Source organism: Rhododendron vialii, chromosome 7a (genome assembly GCF_030253575.1).
Source record: "Rhododendron vialii isolate Sample 1 chromosome 7a, ASM3025357v1".
In the NCBI taxonomy this organism is placed as follows: domain Eukaryota; kingdom Viridiplantae; phylum Streptophyta; class Magnoliopsida; order Ericales; family Ericaceae; genus Rhododendron; species Rhododendron vialii.
In genome coordinates, this window is record NC_080563.1 from 9,847,595 (window position 1) to 9,862,506 (window position 14,912).

General features: G+C 37.0%; 1 protein-coding gene across 2 annotated transcripts; it reads left to right on the forward strand.

The window, feature by feature from the left end:
- The first annotated feature begins 871 nt into the window (after positions 1 to 871).
- On the forward strand, positions 872 to 10,887 carry LOC131333632 (mitochondrial inner membrane protein OXA1-like). 2 transcript variants are annotated; one of them, XM_058368253.1, is made up of 11 exons: positions 872 to 890; positions 933 to 994; positions 1,177 to 1,669; positions 2,487 to 2,577; positions 4,093 to 4,140; positions 5,109 to 5,167; positions 7,331 to 7,406; positions 7,521 to 7,652; positions 8,956 to 9,063; positions 10,040 to 10,094; positions 10,274 to 10,887. In XM_058368253.1, exons 3-11 carry the CDS (start codon positions 1,200 to 1,202, stop codon positions 10,558 to 10,560), a joined length of 1,326 nt encoding a protein of 441 aa, XP_058224236.1. In that variant the 5' UTR covers positions 872 to 890; positions 933 to 994; positions 1,177 to 1,199; the 3' UTR covers positions 10,561 to 10,887. The 2 variants fall into 2 exon arrangements, with proteins under 2 accessions (XP_058224236.1, XP_058224237.1); XM_058368254.1 differs by lacking the exons at positions 872 to 890; positions 933 to 994 and having other exon boundaries at positions 1,001 to 1,669.
- The last annotated feature ends 4,025 nt before the right edge of the window (positions 10,888 to 14,912 follow it).

Genomic DNA, 14,912 nt, shown 5'->3' on the forward strand with positions numbered 1-14,912 from the left:
AGCATTCCACTAATTAAAATAAGTGCTTATTTTTCAACTAAGTATTCATTTTTTGAATTAAACATGATATATTATGAGGAAATGACATGTTTCATAAAACAAAAAATATAAATATTTTTTAAGAACCTTAGCGGAACGTGGGAGTGATGCCCCACCCAGCCAAGGTATTTTTTATTTTTTTGGTCAACATTGAAATGCATATTTGCCATGAAAACTGAATGGAGGTATTAGAAATTAGTATTACCACATGAGGTTGATCTTCTATTCATAGGAATCGAACTCGCGACCTCAGGTTCGAGGATCTCACACAATGGAGTGAATTCTTCTATCGTGTTGCATTTTCTTTGGCGGCCTAGCTGCACCCCCTCGATCCATTGTACTAGAGCGATTCGAGAAGAACGATTAGAGTCATATTCTATCCTTTCTACAATGCCCAGTTTTCTCAATGCGTCTTATTCGCTCTTCTATCGCGCTTGTGGAGCACTTTTGGTGAGCTTACTTACGAGCCAACCTTCTTTTTATCCGAGCAAAAACTGTTTCAGTATTTGCTACAATAAAAAAACAAAAGTGCTACACACACAACGGTTGTGTAAAACACAACACACAATCAATCTCTAGCTGTCCAACGGTTGTGTAATAAATGGTCACGATTCACTCAAACTCCTTCCCATAAAAGTTAGACTTTTTCTTGGGAGAGTTTGTTTAAAATCTAGACCATCCAAATATATTTGGACGGTCAGAATTACGCACACAACCAACACAACGGTTATGCAAGTAGCATTTTTGATTAAAAAAAAAAAAAAAAGGGAATTGCACGACCAACTGCGCTAGCCCAAAGGTCGCCCAGCCAAGGTTAACGCACCTGAGTTAGTTAACTCCCAAACGGGCCAAGCCAAGGACCGCACCTGAGTTAGTTACCTCCCGAACGGGCCAAACCCTCAAAACCACGGCGCCGCTCTATCCCTCTCTCTCCGAACGCCTTCAAAAGACGGTGGTAAGTTCTCTTCAGCTCCTCCGCCATGGAGTTTTACTGCATCACTGTTCTACGATCTCCCAACATAATCACGCCAACTGAACTGAAAACAAATCACCCCCAATCCATCTCTGTTTAACGCGCACTGATTGATTCAGTTTCCACGAATCCATTTCTAACCTGTTAATGTTAATTCATCGCAGCCGGCACCACCGCGCAATAAACGATGGCGTACAGGCGCACCCTCTCCACCGCCAGAGCAACTCTCCTCCCCCGCCAACGACTAGCCCCATCCTTCTCCCACGTCCCCCACGACGACGATCAAAAACGCCCCGAAGATCCGAACCCTAACCCCACCTACCATCACCACCGCCACTTCGGCAGCGGCGGCGGCGCTAACTCGTTACTGGGGTTTGGCAACTCGGTTCAGAACCGGAGGTGTTCTCAGTTCTATCTTCCTCCGGCGGCGGGAGCGTTTTTCGGGAGAAACATGTCCACGGCAGTGGACGGAGGGGCGGATAAGATCGAGTACATGAGCGACGTGGCTGAAGTGCTTGCTGACAAGACGGTTGAGGCCGTGGCGGCGGCAGCCCCAGCGGTTAGCGAGGTGGCGGTGGCCGCAGCGGATTCGGCTTTCCCCGTGGCGGCGTTGCAGTACTTCATCGATAATGTTCATTCTTTCACTGGATTCAATTGGTATGGAGCTATTTATGTTTACTTGCGGCGTTGACAAAAAAGGGCAGTTTTTTTGGGGATTGTGTATACTAGTGTGTTTGGAGTTTTGATTTTGTGTTGTTATAGAGTTGGTTTTTGTAGTGGTTTTCGTGAAGATGCAGTGTTTCCCAAGAGTGTGATCCGTGGTGTAGCAAGGAATATGAATCAGTGGGGGGATGGGGGCTCCAATCCATAGTTAATGACCGAGTGACATTAAGAACTTTTTTCCAATCCCAATAATAACAGAACTAGCATATTGATCGATAGAGCAACAAATGTAAAGTTTTTACAATAGCGTTGCACAATAGTTTATTGTTGATGCTTTCAAAAGAATCTACTCTCAAGTATGCAATTGTTATGAATTATACTGTCTCTCATCAATTATTACCCATTCGATTGGGTTACGGATTTTTCACATGATTCATAGTCGCAATGCTCTCTCGATAGTCAATGGTAGTGGGTTTAACATCTAAAGTTCATGCCAAAATTAAGAGCAAGTAAACTGATGGATAAATCTGGCCTCTTCCAATCTTCACCATCAAAATTATTAGAAGTATTATGGTAAAAAGAAGAATAATTTTTAAACTTGATTTTCTTAAGAAGTCCGAAAAACAGTGGGGGCATGTGTCCCCACTGGGCATATCATAGCTCCGCCGCTGAGTGTGATTGCCATGGTGACTATATGAAATCATCAGGCATTAAAACGTTGTGTCATGCAACTTAGTGGGGTTGAATCCTGAAGACTGGAAAGTACCAAATGATATGAGATTTCATGGAAGAAAGTATTTGTTTTGCTTAGGTGGGCATCAATAGCCGTGGCAACTCTTCTGATTCGAGGAGCAACGGTTCCACTTTTGATAAACCAGCTTAAGGCCACTACAAAATTGAGTGTAAGTTCATGTGTTTTTTCCCGCATTTGCACTTCTATTTATTTATTATGTTGAGTTTTAGAGTTCTGGTGTCTGGCAACCCAATAATCACTGATCTGTACTGCAGAGTGAATGAGTTTGTCCACAATACCACAGTTATATGGTTCTACAGTAGGTTTTCTTAACAGTGAAATTATTTGTCTATGTTTCTGCTATACACTTCTAGGGAATGATGCATCATAAAGGGTGATAGAGAACAAAAAGGGTGCAATGGTTTCTCTCCAAGAAAGAAAGGGAAAATGGAGAAGAAATCAGAAGGGTGAAGTTAATTGCCACTTCATACTGCATAAATTGCTCCAACATCTGCATATTTGGTTCCCATCCCCAAACCATGGGCTTGGAATGCAATCTTGACATCCATCTCTTAGGTTTCCATATAGGTGAACTGGAATGGATTTGCAGGATTACAGTTTGAATTGAGCTTGAGAAAGCTGTTAGAAAGAATACATATTGATATGATTAAACAATGTTGAACATCTTAGAAACACAAGCTAAATTCTAATGGTTGTTTAGGAGATGCATATATTACTTTACCTTAGATGGAAGAATAAAATGTGTGTTGCATTTCTCCGTACCTCTTTATCTATGCAACAGTATCCATGGAAATAAGACTCCAAAAAATGATGAAAAGAGGAACTTGCATGTTCTTTTAATACGCTTAGCAAGTCATTTTTTCAAAAGTAAGACATTAAAGTAGCTTTCTTTCATGCATATCTCTTGTTTATTATGCATTAGGGATTTGGTGATAGCTAGTAATAGCATATGTATGTTGTATACGCTTATAACCCATTGAATTTGGGGGAAATGTTGAAATAATATCAATTGCGTCTTAAAGTTTTACTTTGACCTTAACTTTGAGCAAGTCTCTTGCTGATTAGTAATGCACTTTCTTATACAACATTTTGATTAAGTGGTTTTCGTTTATTTGTAGAAGTTTTAACTACATATGACACCCCGTCACCCAAATGAAGGGGAAAAAATCGAATCAGAAGCCATTTTATGGTTTGATTGACTCTTATACTTTTTATATTTGGATTATAATGTTGTATGTATTGGAAACCTTTAAAGTACAAGCTTAGCTAAGGATGCTTCAGTTTGCTTGTTTATTAATTATTATTATTTTGGCCGTTAATGAAGATGTGCCGTTCGTTACATGACTTGACTGGTGGTTAATCAAATTTCAGCATGGTTATTTTGTTGTGTTGGTAGACATGGAAATGTTAGACAAACAATGCTTTTGTTGAGTATCCCCATTTAGAAAGACACGGCAATTCCAATTTCAATCTTACTCGTGGTTGTTTTATATTTTTAAAATTTCTTTCTCCACAACATTCATATGGTTGATATGTTTAGCACTTCATGTTATCGATATTTATTTGGTCCTATTTCTATTTTGATTATCATGTAGCATTATTCTCCAATTGCAAGGAAGATAAACACTGCGTTTTGTGACTTGCTTCTTTTTTATTTTTGCAGCTTTTGAGGCCACACTTGGAAGAGATTAAGCAAGAGATGCAAGACAAGGTATGCGAATCTCTCCTTCGTTGTTAATTTCTTATGGACCGGCCTATGCCTTGGACTTTCATCAATTCAATGCAATGTGGTTTTATTATGTAATATCTAATGCCTCGGTAATGTTGTTGACCACTCACTTATTACGAAGGTTATCATTTCCAAAAGACCTGGTTCATGTACTTCTTCCCTCTTGGTTAAACCTATATATGCAGATTACCTACTTATACCACGTAAACGAGCGATATAAACCGAATGACCTGAACATCAGAAAACGAATGACAAAAAGGTCCTATGCCTGAAGAATCCTAAACCGATGCAGGAAAAATCTCCGTAAACCACTATACCCCACTCTATACTGACAAAATATCTACCATGTCAAAAGTAGTCAAGGGTTGGATTGCATACCCTTGACTCCTAACTAGGATAATTAGATAGCAAAAGACTCTTAAGCCTTGACACAGGCCTCTCTCCACCCATCAAAATATCCACTATTCTGCTCTCTCCAAATAAGACACATCAAGCTAAGGTGGATCAAAATCCAGAGCTTCCATCTTCGTCTACCCTTTCTAGTCGAACCATTCTCGAATCAGCTTTACCCCTGAACATGGAAAAACACACGACATATTCCACCATACAAGCACCTTAAAACAGGTTATGGATTTATTAAACATAGTTGACTGTAGTCACTGTACATAGCCCTTATCAGAGCAGAATGGAGAAAAAGGGTTCATGTAGGCTCTATTGATTGGGCACAAGGCTTATTCTTTTGATTTATCAAACCATCTATGTAGTAGCATAATTTCATGTCTTCTACTTTTTTCCCAGATTGATTGGTATCATAGCGTGTAAGTTTTCTACGTCCGATTACTTTTAGTTTTTTTTTTTTGTTTGCAACACTTGTGTTCGTTTCATTTTCTCATACTATAATAGTTTATTATCCCATATATTCTAACTAGAAATTAATTTATTTTTCACAGGGCATGGATCCTAAAGCAGTGGCTGAAGGTCAGCAACGAATGCAAGCCCTATTTCGGGAGTAAGCAACTATCCATGTACTTTATACAGATAAGCTATTGAAATCAGTTTGTTAGACTTTCCTGTAACTGATAACAAATTTCAAGTTTGATGCATAAATCGGTATGCATTGATCTAACTTTAAGCACTAAAGATACTCTGTATAACTAAGAGTAGTGTACATCAGTAAGATGGTTTACATTTAAATCTCTAAATACAATCTCTTTTGTGTATTCTGACATTGATTGATGAAAGGAACCCTATTATATGCCTTGATAATCTTCCAAATGCCTTTTTTTCTTTTTATGTCGATGGGACAAGGTCGAATAAAGTGCATGTTTATGAACCCTATATCTGAAATTTCACTCTGTCTCAACTTTGGCCCTGTAAAAGGTTTGATTAATCTTATTGTACATAAGGAGTACCGAACGGAACTTTATTGTCCGTTAGCTTGGGAGATTTACACTTTGGTTTTATCTTGGTTTGGGTCTGTCCCAAGGGAGTTTTTGAACTTCTACATAGTTGGAGAGGGACTAAGGCGGGGAAGAGAAGGAGAATTCGGGCGATGATTCCTCTTTGTTTAAGGTGGCAATAATTGGCATCATTGCAATGGTATTGAGGCTACTGACTTAAAAGTTCTTTTGTCAGCAGGTTGCTTAGTTAGGAGTCGAAGGAGTGTAATCCTTCTTTCTTGATTTGATAGATAAGTGTGGAGGGCCCTTTTGTCGTAGGCCTTTATTGCATATGGGTGGCATTCCCTTATGTACTTACTACATAGTGTGTGTGAATATATATATACAGTCCGCTTCCCATAAGGATCACCTCATTTTAATAAAATGCGGACCTCTCTTTTCCAATCGAATTTTGATGATCCGAGCCGCTCAATGTGTTTAGAACGTGATTCTAAGGGTACCCGCGAGAAATCAAAAAAAAAAGAAAGACTAGGAAGGGCTTTATCCAAGCAGTTTTTGTTTGTTTTTTATCGAATGGTTCAAATAAAAACTTCTCAAATCAAGCCCTTCCCGGTTATTTTTTTTGTTGATTTCTCGCGGGTACCCTTAAAATCACGTTTTGAACACATTGAGCGGCTCAGATCATCGAAATTCGATCGGAAAATAGAATAAATGAGGAGGTCCGCATTTTAACTAAATTGAGGACCCCCTCATGGGAGACTGACTGTATATATATATATATATATGTGTGTGTGTGTGTGTGTGTGTGTGTGTGTGTGTCTCATAGTTCCCAATTAATTTTTTTATGATCCGAACCGTTTAATCTATGCAGAATGTGATTTTAAAGGTGCCTGCGAGAAATTAGCAAAAAATACGACCGGGAAATGCTTGTTTTGAGTAGTTTTTAATTGAACCGTTCATCAAATCTAAGCTAAAAACTACTTAGATCGAGCCTTTCCCAGTCGTTTTTTTTCCTGATTTCTCTCTGGTACCCTTAAAATCACGTTCTGATCAAAAATTTGATTGGGAACTATGAGGTGTTTTTTTAGGTGTCTAATTAGTTTTCCCCAGAATTGCCCCGTATATATATATATATATATATAGAGAGAGAGAGAGAGAGAGAGAGAGAGAGAGATTATCCTGCAATTTTAAGGCAAACTTTGTTTGCAACATATTCAGAAATATGCAATTGATTTTAGTAAATCTTTAACATATGGCAAAAAAATAATTTTCTTTACCCAACTTTAGAGCTTCGAATCTGTGGATTGGATCTCACATATAGGTTTAGATGTATATTATTACCACAAACACATCTAAAAGCTTATGTTGTCAGTGAAATGGGTAACTGAGTCAGGTATATCATCAGCACACCCCTTCACCTGTGGCCATACAAATGCGCCAAACATGTGCCTGTCCTATGTTTATAGGGTGGCAGTGAGGTTCGAATTGAATATCTATTGGATGCTTTTGTAATATGGAAAATATTATTCACCAACTTATCTAAATGCTTAAGCCGTTAGAGTTGGGTTAGTAACTTTTGTTCTTTATATCCACAGGTTGTATCCCTATGTAAGTATACGCCATAGTTGCTTTTTAAGGTTGAGTATTTCAACATAGGGTCAAGTATATAAAAAGTTTGTAATCTCCTTTGTGGAATTTGCAGTTCCACACACTCCGATTACTTCTTTTTTTTTTCACAGTTTCAATGAAGGTTATAACTTGGGATTTTGCAGATATGGCGTTTCTCCTTTTACTCCATTGAAGGGTCTCCTTTTCCAAGGTCCTGTCTTTGTCAGTTTCTTCCTTGCTGTAAGACAAATCTCTGTTTATTGTTGTATTAATTGCTAGGAGTTCTGTTCGTTTAATATAGTTAAATGTCTGTTTTTCTCTTGATTTGTACTCACTTTGATATTTTGTTTGTAGATTTCAAACATGGTAGAAAAAGTACCTTCTTTTAAATATGGTGGAGCGTACTGGTTTACTGATTTGACCACTCCAGATAGTTTGTATATCTGTCCAGCATTGGCGGCACTGTCATTTTGGATAACAGTGGAGGTAAGCAGATTCTCCTTATCAAACTATGCTTTCTTGTTTCTATGGTATTGTACACCTTGCCCACATTAGGTGGACCACTGGCGGAAAGGCTTTAGTACTGGGTGATGTTAAGGTTGTATTAGTGGATGAGATAGACGTAACTCCTGAACAGGCTTTGTTCTTTTTCTTCCCTATTAGTGGTGGCCACCGATCATGTTTGGACAAAGGATGTAGACAAGGGTTTAAAACAACCTTTGAGAAACCCCACTGGTTAATGTTAGTGCAAGGAAAAAAAACGACAGACAACAATTTTGGTGGAGAACAATTGGTAATGCTCCATTTAGGAGCTAAGCTTGGAACCCAGTTAAGTTTGGAAGCTAAGCTTGAGATTCAACTCATTTGCTTTTTGTGCTGTATATTCTAAAGTTCCTTAACATGTGAAAACACTTTTGCAGAGTTAAATTAAGCCACTAGACATACATATGAGTTTTGATGGTTCATGTAACATAGCATTTAGGTAAATTCAGTGGGCCCAAATTTTGAGAAACTAAACTTGACAGACTAACTAAATACCTACATCTGGGCATCTTTTGCCTATCAATCGGATTACAAGTCGAAAAGAAATATTGGAATTTGGTGTAGACTGTAGATTATTGTTTGCTTTATGTATATTATCTTATCTGACAAGGAAATATTTTAGAACATCACAAGCCTCTTACGACAGGAAAAAAGGTGAGAACTTGGAGCCTAGCATTTCCAAAGGAGCTGTAGTTTTTGTCTTTTTACTCAAATCAACTAGCCTCTTTGGGAAAGCCAAGGTAGGAGATTCTATGATGAGAAATGGAATAGGAGGTGGATTTAAAAGTCAGCAAACTAAAGAAGATTGGATGCACATAGGCAAAAGCTCCTTTTTCAAACACATATACAAGATGCAAATGCTTGTTTGTCTTGTTTATGTGTTATCTTCATACTTTAGAAGAGAAGGCTGTATTTGCTACAATTCTAACGAAAACAACTGATGCTCAATCAGTTTGACATTTCCTGATCTTGTTATTTGCTTGTAAGATGCTACCAAACGCACTGGTGCTACATTTACTGTGTTGATAGCTACTTAAATCAAAAAAATTCTTTTTCAGTAAAATGGCAAGAAGAATTAAATTTACACGAGCCTGATCATGTCCATGTTGTTTTTGTTCTGGACACTGTTTGGCTGTTCGCTCACCATAATGTGCTGCATACTGTGCGCACGCCATAATGATCACTCATTTTCCTTCTGCTTTGATGTGTTTGAGTTTTCTATTAACTAAATGCAACCTTTTCTCAGTGCAACATGCAAGAAGGCTTGGAGGGTAATCCTGCTGCTAAAACAATGAAAACTGTTTCAAGGGTCTTTGCTGCTCTTACTGTTCCACTTACAATGACTTTCCCGAAGGTATGTGTTGGCAGCATTTTGCACAATGAAGTATTTTTGTAGACCACCATATAATGATGTATTTATATATAGTTGCGCAAGCAGTATTCTTTGGATGCTGGTTAAGTGTTATTGTAAGGATTTGTATAGAATGCCATATTTCCCTTTGCTGGATGGAGGGGTAGTGATAGTGTATGCATCATTCACATAGTTTTTTGATTTTGTGTGTGGCTATATACCTTGCGTCAATTAAGACAGACAAGGTCTCCATTACCAAACACTTTGAAAGTGGAAGTTTCTTCATTGTGCAAGAATCGAGAATGTAATTGTAAGGAGAATTTTGTCCATGGCCTAAACTATTCACTTCTTGGAAGACGGGATGCTGATTTTAGTTGGACTTTTAATACTTTAAATAGTTGAAAATTTGAAATTGCAGCACTAGATGTTTATGGAAGCTCTTTCTACAGCATATATTGTGGTTTTATACTTCAGCTGTCCTGGGAGATAGAGAAGTGTGTGCATAGCATGGTCATGGTTTGAGACCTGCAATGGGCCCCCGCCGTGGTGATAGTACTGTGGAGATTGCTCCGTTGTTGCGATGGTGGTTGAAATTGGAATTTTGTCGCAGTTAGAAATATGTACTTTTTATAAGACTCTATTCAGGTAATGATTACTGAGAAATGAGAATAAAACACTAATTAGGGAATGATCAGCTACTTGTAGTGAACATGGCATTGAATTTCCGGACCCATGTCTCATTTAGCCATTTGGACTCACTTCCTGCCCCTTCCCTTTTGAGGTTGGCAGGGATTTTCCCTCAAGCTAACAACTTCTCTGCAGCAGCTAATGTTTCTCGTCACTTACCATTTCTTCTTTTATTTATCATCAGTTTGCTTCTACTTTGGCAATAGTTATACTGCTTTATATACCATGAGAATTTCACCTTCACATTTCAGAGGAAGGTCTTTAATGTTATATGATATTCTTGTCTCTCCAGGCTATATTTTGTTATTGGGTGACCTCCAACCTCTTCTCGCTTACATACGGATTAGGTGAGTCTATCTAGTTCATATTCATTATGGATGTTCAATACTTCCCTTTTTGCACCATAACGAGCATACAGAACCATTATGGATGTTCAATGGAGTACTTGGTTTTTGCGCCATAACGAGCATAGATTTCAGGAAACTTCTGATGTAGGTATCTAATTATCTTGTGACTTCATCCACAGTGCTTAAAGCTCCTGGGGTGAAGAAGTTTTTGGGTGTTCCTGAAATACCTATAGCACCGTCGTCTGCTACTTCTGCGGACAAACCTGCCCTCTCTTTTTTTGAATCGCTCAAAAAAGTTGCAGCAGCACAAAAATATTTTGCAGAACAGCAGGTGGCTCCACAATCACACATTGAAGCATCAACACCTGCAGCAGATCAAAAATCGTCTTCCTCCTCACTAATTAATCATAGGCTGAAAAGCTTGGAAAAGCAAGTGAAAGGAAGAAAGAAGAACAAGAAGAGGTGATTATGTGTTGAGATATAAATGTTGAACCATATCAGTTACTAAATGTTTTGTCCAATAGTGCGTATCAGAATAAATGTATTCTTTAACTAGCGATCCAGTCATAGTATTAATTTTGAGACGCTGCTTTATAGAATGCCTCTGAGAGACGGTGAGAGAGAGCCGCTTGTAATTCTTAAATTTTGATAGGTTATGTAGTGATGGAAAGGGATGAGTTAAAATGTTGGTAGTTGAAAGCTAGAAGATTGAAAATTCTCACCTTTTGCTCTAGTGGGAATACTGTTATTTGGTACTATTTCATGCTCGATGACCGAGTCTAATTTTTTGCTAGTCCAATTTCTTTTCACAACACCCTGATCTTTCCACTGGTGAATGGTCATCTCTCTCTGTCTCTCTCTCTCTGGAAATTGCTATGTAACCCAAAGGAAGAGCAGAGAGAAAACTCGCCCAAAAGACCTATTCAATCAAGTTGGTAAGGTGAGGTCTCTCTCTCTCTGTAAGCTCTGGACTTGTAAAAAAATCTTTTCTCCAGTCGTGGGGATTTTAGATATATTGGCGATGCGCAAAAACATAAACATAAATAAGGTAAATCCGACACTGGACATTATTATGAATAGATCCATTTTTTTGCTTGCTATAAGGTGAATCATTTGCTTTCTATACGAGGCTCCAGCATATGAATTCCTCTGGTTTACTTGGCAAGATCCACATGGTATGTGGCCGATTATTAAAAAAAAAAAAAGATTTGTGTGGTATCTTATTTTTGATGATCCTAAAGTCAGATACCATGTGAATCGTTTTTCTTCCGATCGGCCAGATACCATGTGAATATTTTGCTAAGTAACTCTAAAACTTACGTCCTAACGCCTAAACTTTCTTTTATTTCAATTAAACACTTGAGCTAATATGCCAATGTTAAATTGGGCACCTGATGCCAATTTGACTAACAGAACTTCCGCGCCTGAACTAATCTGCCGTTATTTGATGTTCTTGAAGTATCAATTCCAACGTTTTTAAAAATCACATGGTCATGACGAATTCAACGCATTTACCCCTAATTGCAAATGTCAAGGACGTTGGGCAAATGACCCAGAAGCACCCTAAGAATTGAATTAATTAAATAAGGATTAGGAGAATTTTATGCTGTCGTGGTCCACGTTAACTTAGGCCTAATCCTTTAAATTTGAAAATGATGTTTTCTTTTGTTCTATCTACATTTGAAAATGATGTTTGAACCCTTCAAATCCACTCCTTACATTTAATATTTTGCGGGGAGAATAGGAGACTTTTTATTTACTTTTAAAGATAATATTGGAGAAAAAAGGGTATATCCGATCGAGCAAAAAGATACCATAAATAAACATTAGTACTATTTAATTGGCATTCATTTACTAAATGTTTTACCTATTCTTTTTTATTTTTTTATTTTAGATTTGAATGTGCACGCTAATGGCCAGTTTGGTTTGCATGTTTTATCTATTCTTTTTTATTTTAGATCTGAATGTGCACGCTATTGCTACTAATTTAAGTCATGTGGACCTTTTTCTTATACATATTATCTGGGATGATTTTGTAGGAAAAAAAAATCATGTGATAGGAGTTTATCATTTACAATGACGAATATGATAGGAGCAACTTCTCATGCAAGTCTATTTCTTTGGCAATATTTTTAAGTTTTAGTCAATGAGTAAAGGGTCCCCAAACTTAGATGACTTTTCTATTAGGTATTGATTTGTTTTAGTTTAACAAGTTATTTATCAATGATTTATGCAATTACGTAGGTGAGAAAGATGGAAGAATAAATTAATAGTCCAAACTTGGTGAAGATATTTTGGTTCGTTACATAATTTTCTATGAAAGCACTCACGCAACATCTAAAGGATACAAACGTTAATCACCTTTATAGCCGTCTGATTATTTGTTTTTAAGGTTGTGGTCATCTGAATTTCTATGAACACTCATAATAGTAGTCCAGTAGAGATGATCAACATCAAAGGGGAACTAGTAATTCTATGGGGTTTTTTTTAATGCGGGAAAGAGGATTTTATGTTGGTTAATTTTAGTAATTCCATGTTGTTTTAGTAGAGGTTTAGGGTTCGATTCCTATGCATAGGAGGTTGACCTTTGTAGTAATCTAACAAATTCTAACATACTACTAACATCTTATCGTCTATAAAATAAAGAAGAAAGAATAACGATCGATCGAATAACAAGCCACCCCTACATTGTAATCTAAGATAAACTTTCACTATCACTCCGTTAAATGTTAATTTCAATGAAATCACACCACATACCCCTCTAATTTTTCAAATCACACCAAAACAACATGACTACGGATTAAATGCCAATTCAAAGTCATGTTCTTCCTGCTGAAACCTGAGTTGATAGGTAGAAACCATAGGATTCGGAAGAAATGTCAATGTCAATATGGAAATTGAATTTTTGGGTCAAGTCTGTTTTTTTAGGCTTTAGCCCCATTCCTACCAAAAGTAAAGCTGCCCATTAAATGACCTTCTAGATGACCATGTGCATAATAATTGCTATGTTTGGATGAGTTTTTGAAAAAAAAAAAATAGAATAATGATTGAAAATATGGGTAATGAGTGGAGAGAGATATAGAGAGAAATGAGAATAATGATTGGAGATAGGGATAATAAGTGGAGAGTAATAATTGGAAGTAAGGTAGTGAGTATTTTTTTGAGTTTGAATTTTTTTTTCAGAAAGGGATACGAACAAGGCGAATAATGTTCTTTGGGCGGGCTTCGATTTGGCAAAATTGGGAAGCTCAGAGCATCCACAGTGGTATAATTAAAACCAAAAGAGGCTGCTAAGGTTAGCAATATTTCCTCAAAAAAAAGCTCACATTGGAACACCACGGATCCAATGAGGGATCCCGCACGGTGCTACCGTGCGGGACTCCGCTTTTCCGAGCAAATTTCGATGATTCGAGCCGCTCAAAGTGTGCAGAACGTGAGTTTAAAGGTACACGCGAGAAATCAGCAAAAAAAAAAATTTGATCGGGAAGGGTTTGATCCGAACAGTTTTTTTATTGAACAATTCAATAAAAAACTGCTCGGATCAAGCCCTTCCTGGTCATTTTTTTAGCTGATTTCTCGCGGGTACCTTTAAAATCACATTCTGATCACTTTGAGCGGTACGGATCATCAAAATTTGCTCGGAAAATGAGAGTTCCGCACGGTAGCACCGTGAGGGATCCCTTATGGGATCCGGACTACACATTGGAATAAACCAAACTTAGCAACCTTTCACCAATTCATCAAATTTTGGCAATTGGATAATAAAATCTAGCAACCTTTTGCCAATAATCAAATTTAGTTGTTTCCATATTTTTTCAATGAAGTACACCATCATTACACAAAAACCTTCTCTCTCTTTCATTTTCAACATGTTTCTAAGAAAATACTTTTAAAAACAGTTTTTTTTGTGTGGCAAAAAACAGTTTATTTCAAAATAGTTTTTTTTAAATTTTTTTTATTCAAAAACTATTTTTTAAAAACTTTTTCCCAAACACCTTTTTTTTAAAAATCAAACTATTTTCTCTTTTTCTAATAACCTGTTTTTATTAGTTTGAAAACTATTTTAAAAAAAATTATTTTCTATGTCACAATTTTTAGATTTTTATTAGTTGAAAATGTGATGTGGTAAGTTTTGGTTATTGAATTTTGATTGTACCATTGTGGACCGCTAAATTGTTAACCTTAGCAACCCCTTAAATGGATAACCAAAAGATGACGTGACAATTTTTGATTATTGACTTTTGGTTATTTCACTACGGATGCTCTCGGAATTTTCATTCGAAGTACTTAAATAACTTATTAATTTTTAGTATTTGATTGCAACCGTAGATGCCAATCACATCTCAAATTTGAGATTGCGATTGTTAGATTATTACAATTACCCATATTCCTTTGAATTACCTTTTTTCGAATCCACATCAAAGATCAACAAGTGACTTCGTGAGAACAACATCTCTACAAGAAATCAATTTGAGGGAAGACCGATAAGGATACGTGAACTTCGCGTAACTTGCTTTAAGAAAAACGGACCAAAAGACTTAAGTCACTTAATTTTTATAGTAAAAATACGAGTCTTCACACTACGGATGCTCTCGGAATTTTCATTCGAAGTACTTAAATAACCTATTAATTTTTAGTATTTGATTGCAACCGTAGATGCCAATCACATCTCAAATTTGAGATTGCGATTGTTGATTATTACAATTACCCATAGTCCTTTGAATTACCTTTTTTCGAATCCACATCAAAGATCGACAAGTGACTTCGTGAGAACAACATCTTTACAAGAAATCAATTTGAGAGAAGACCGATAAGGAT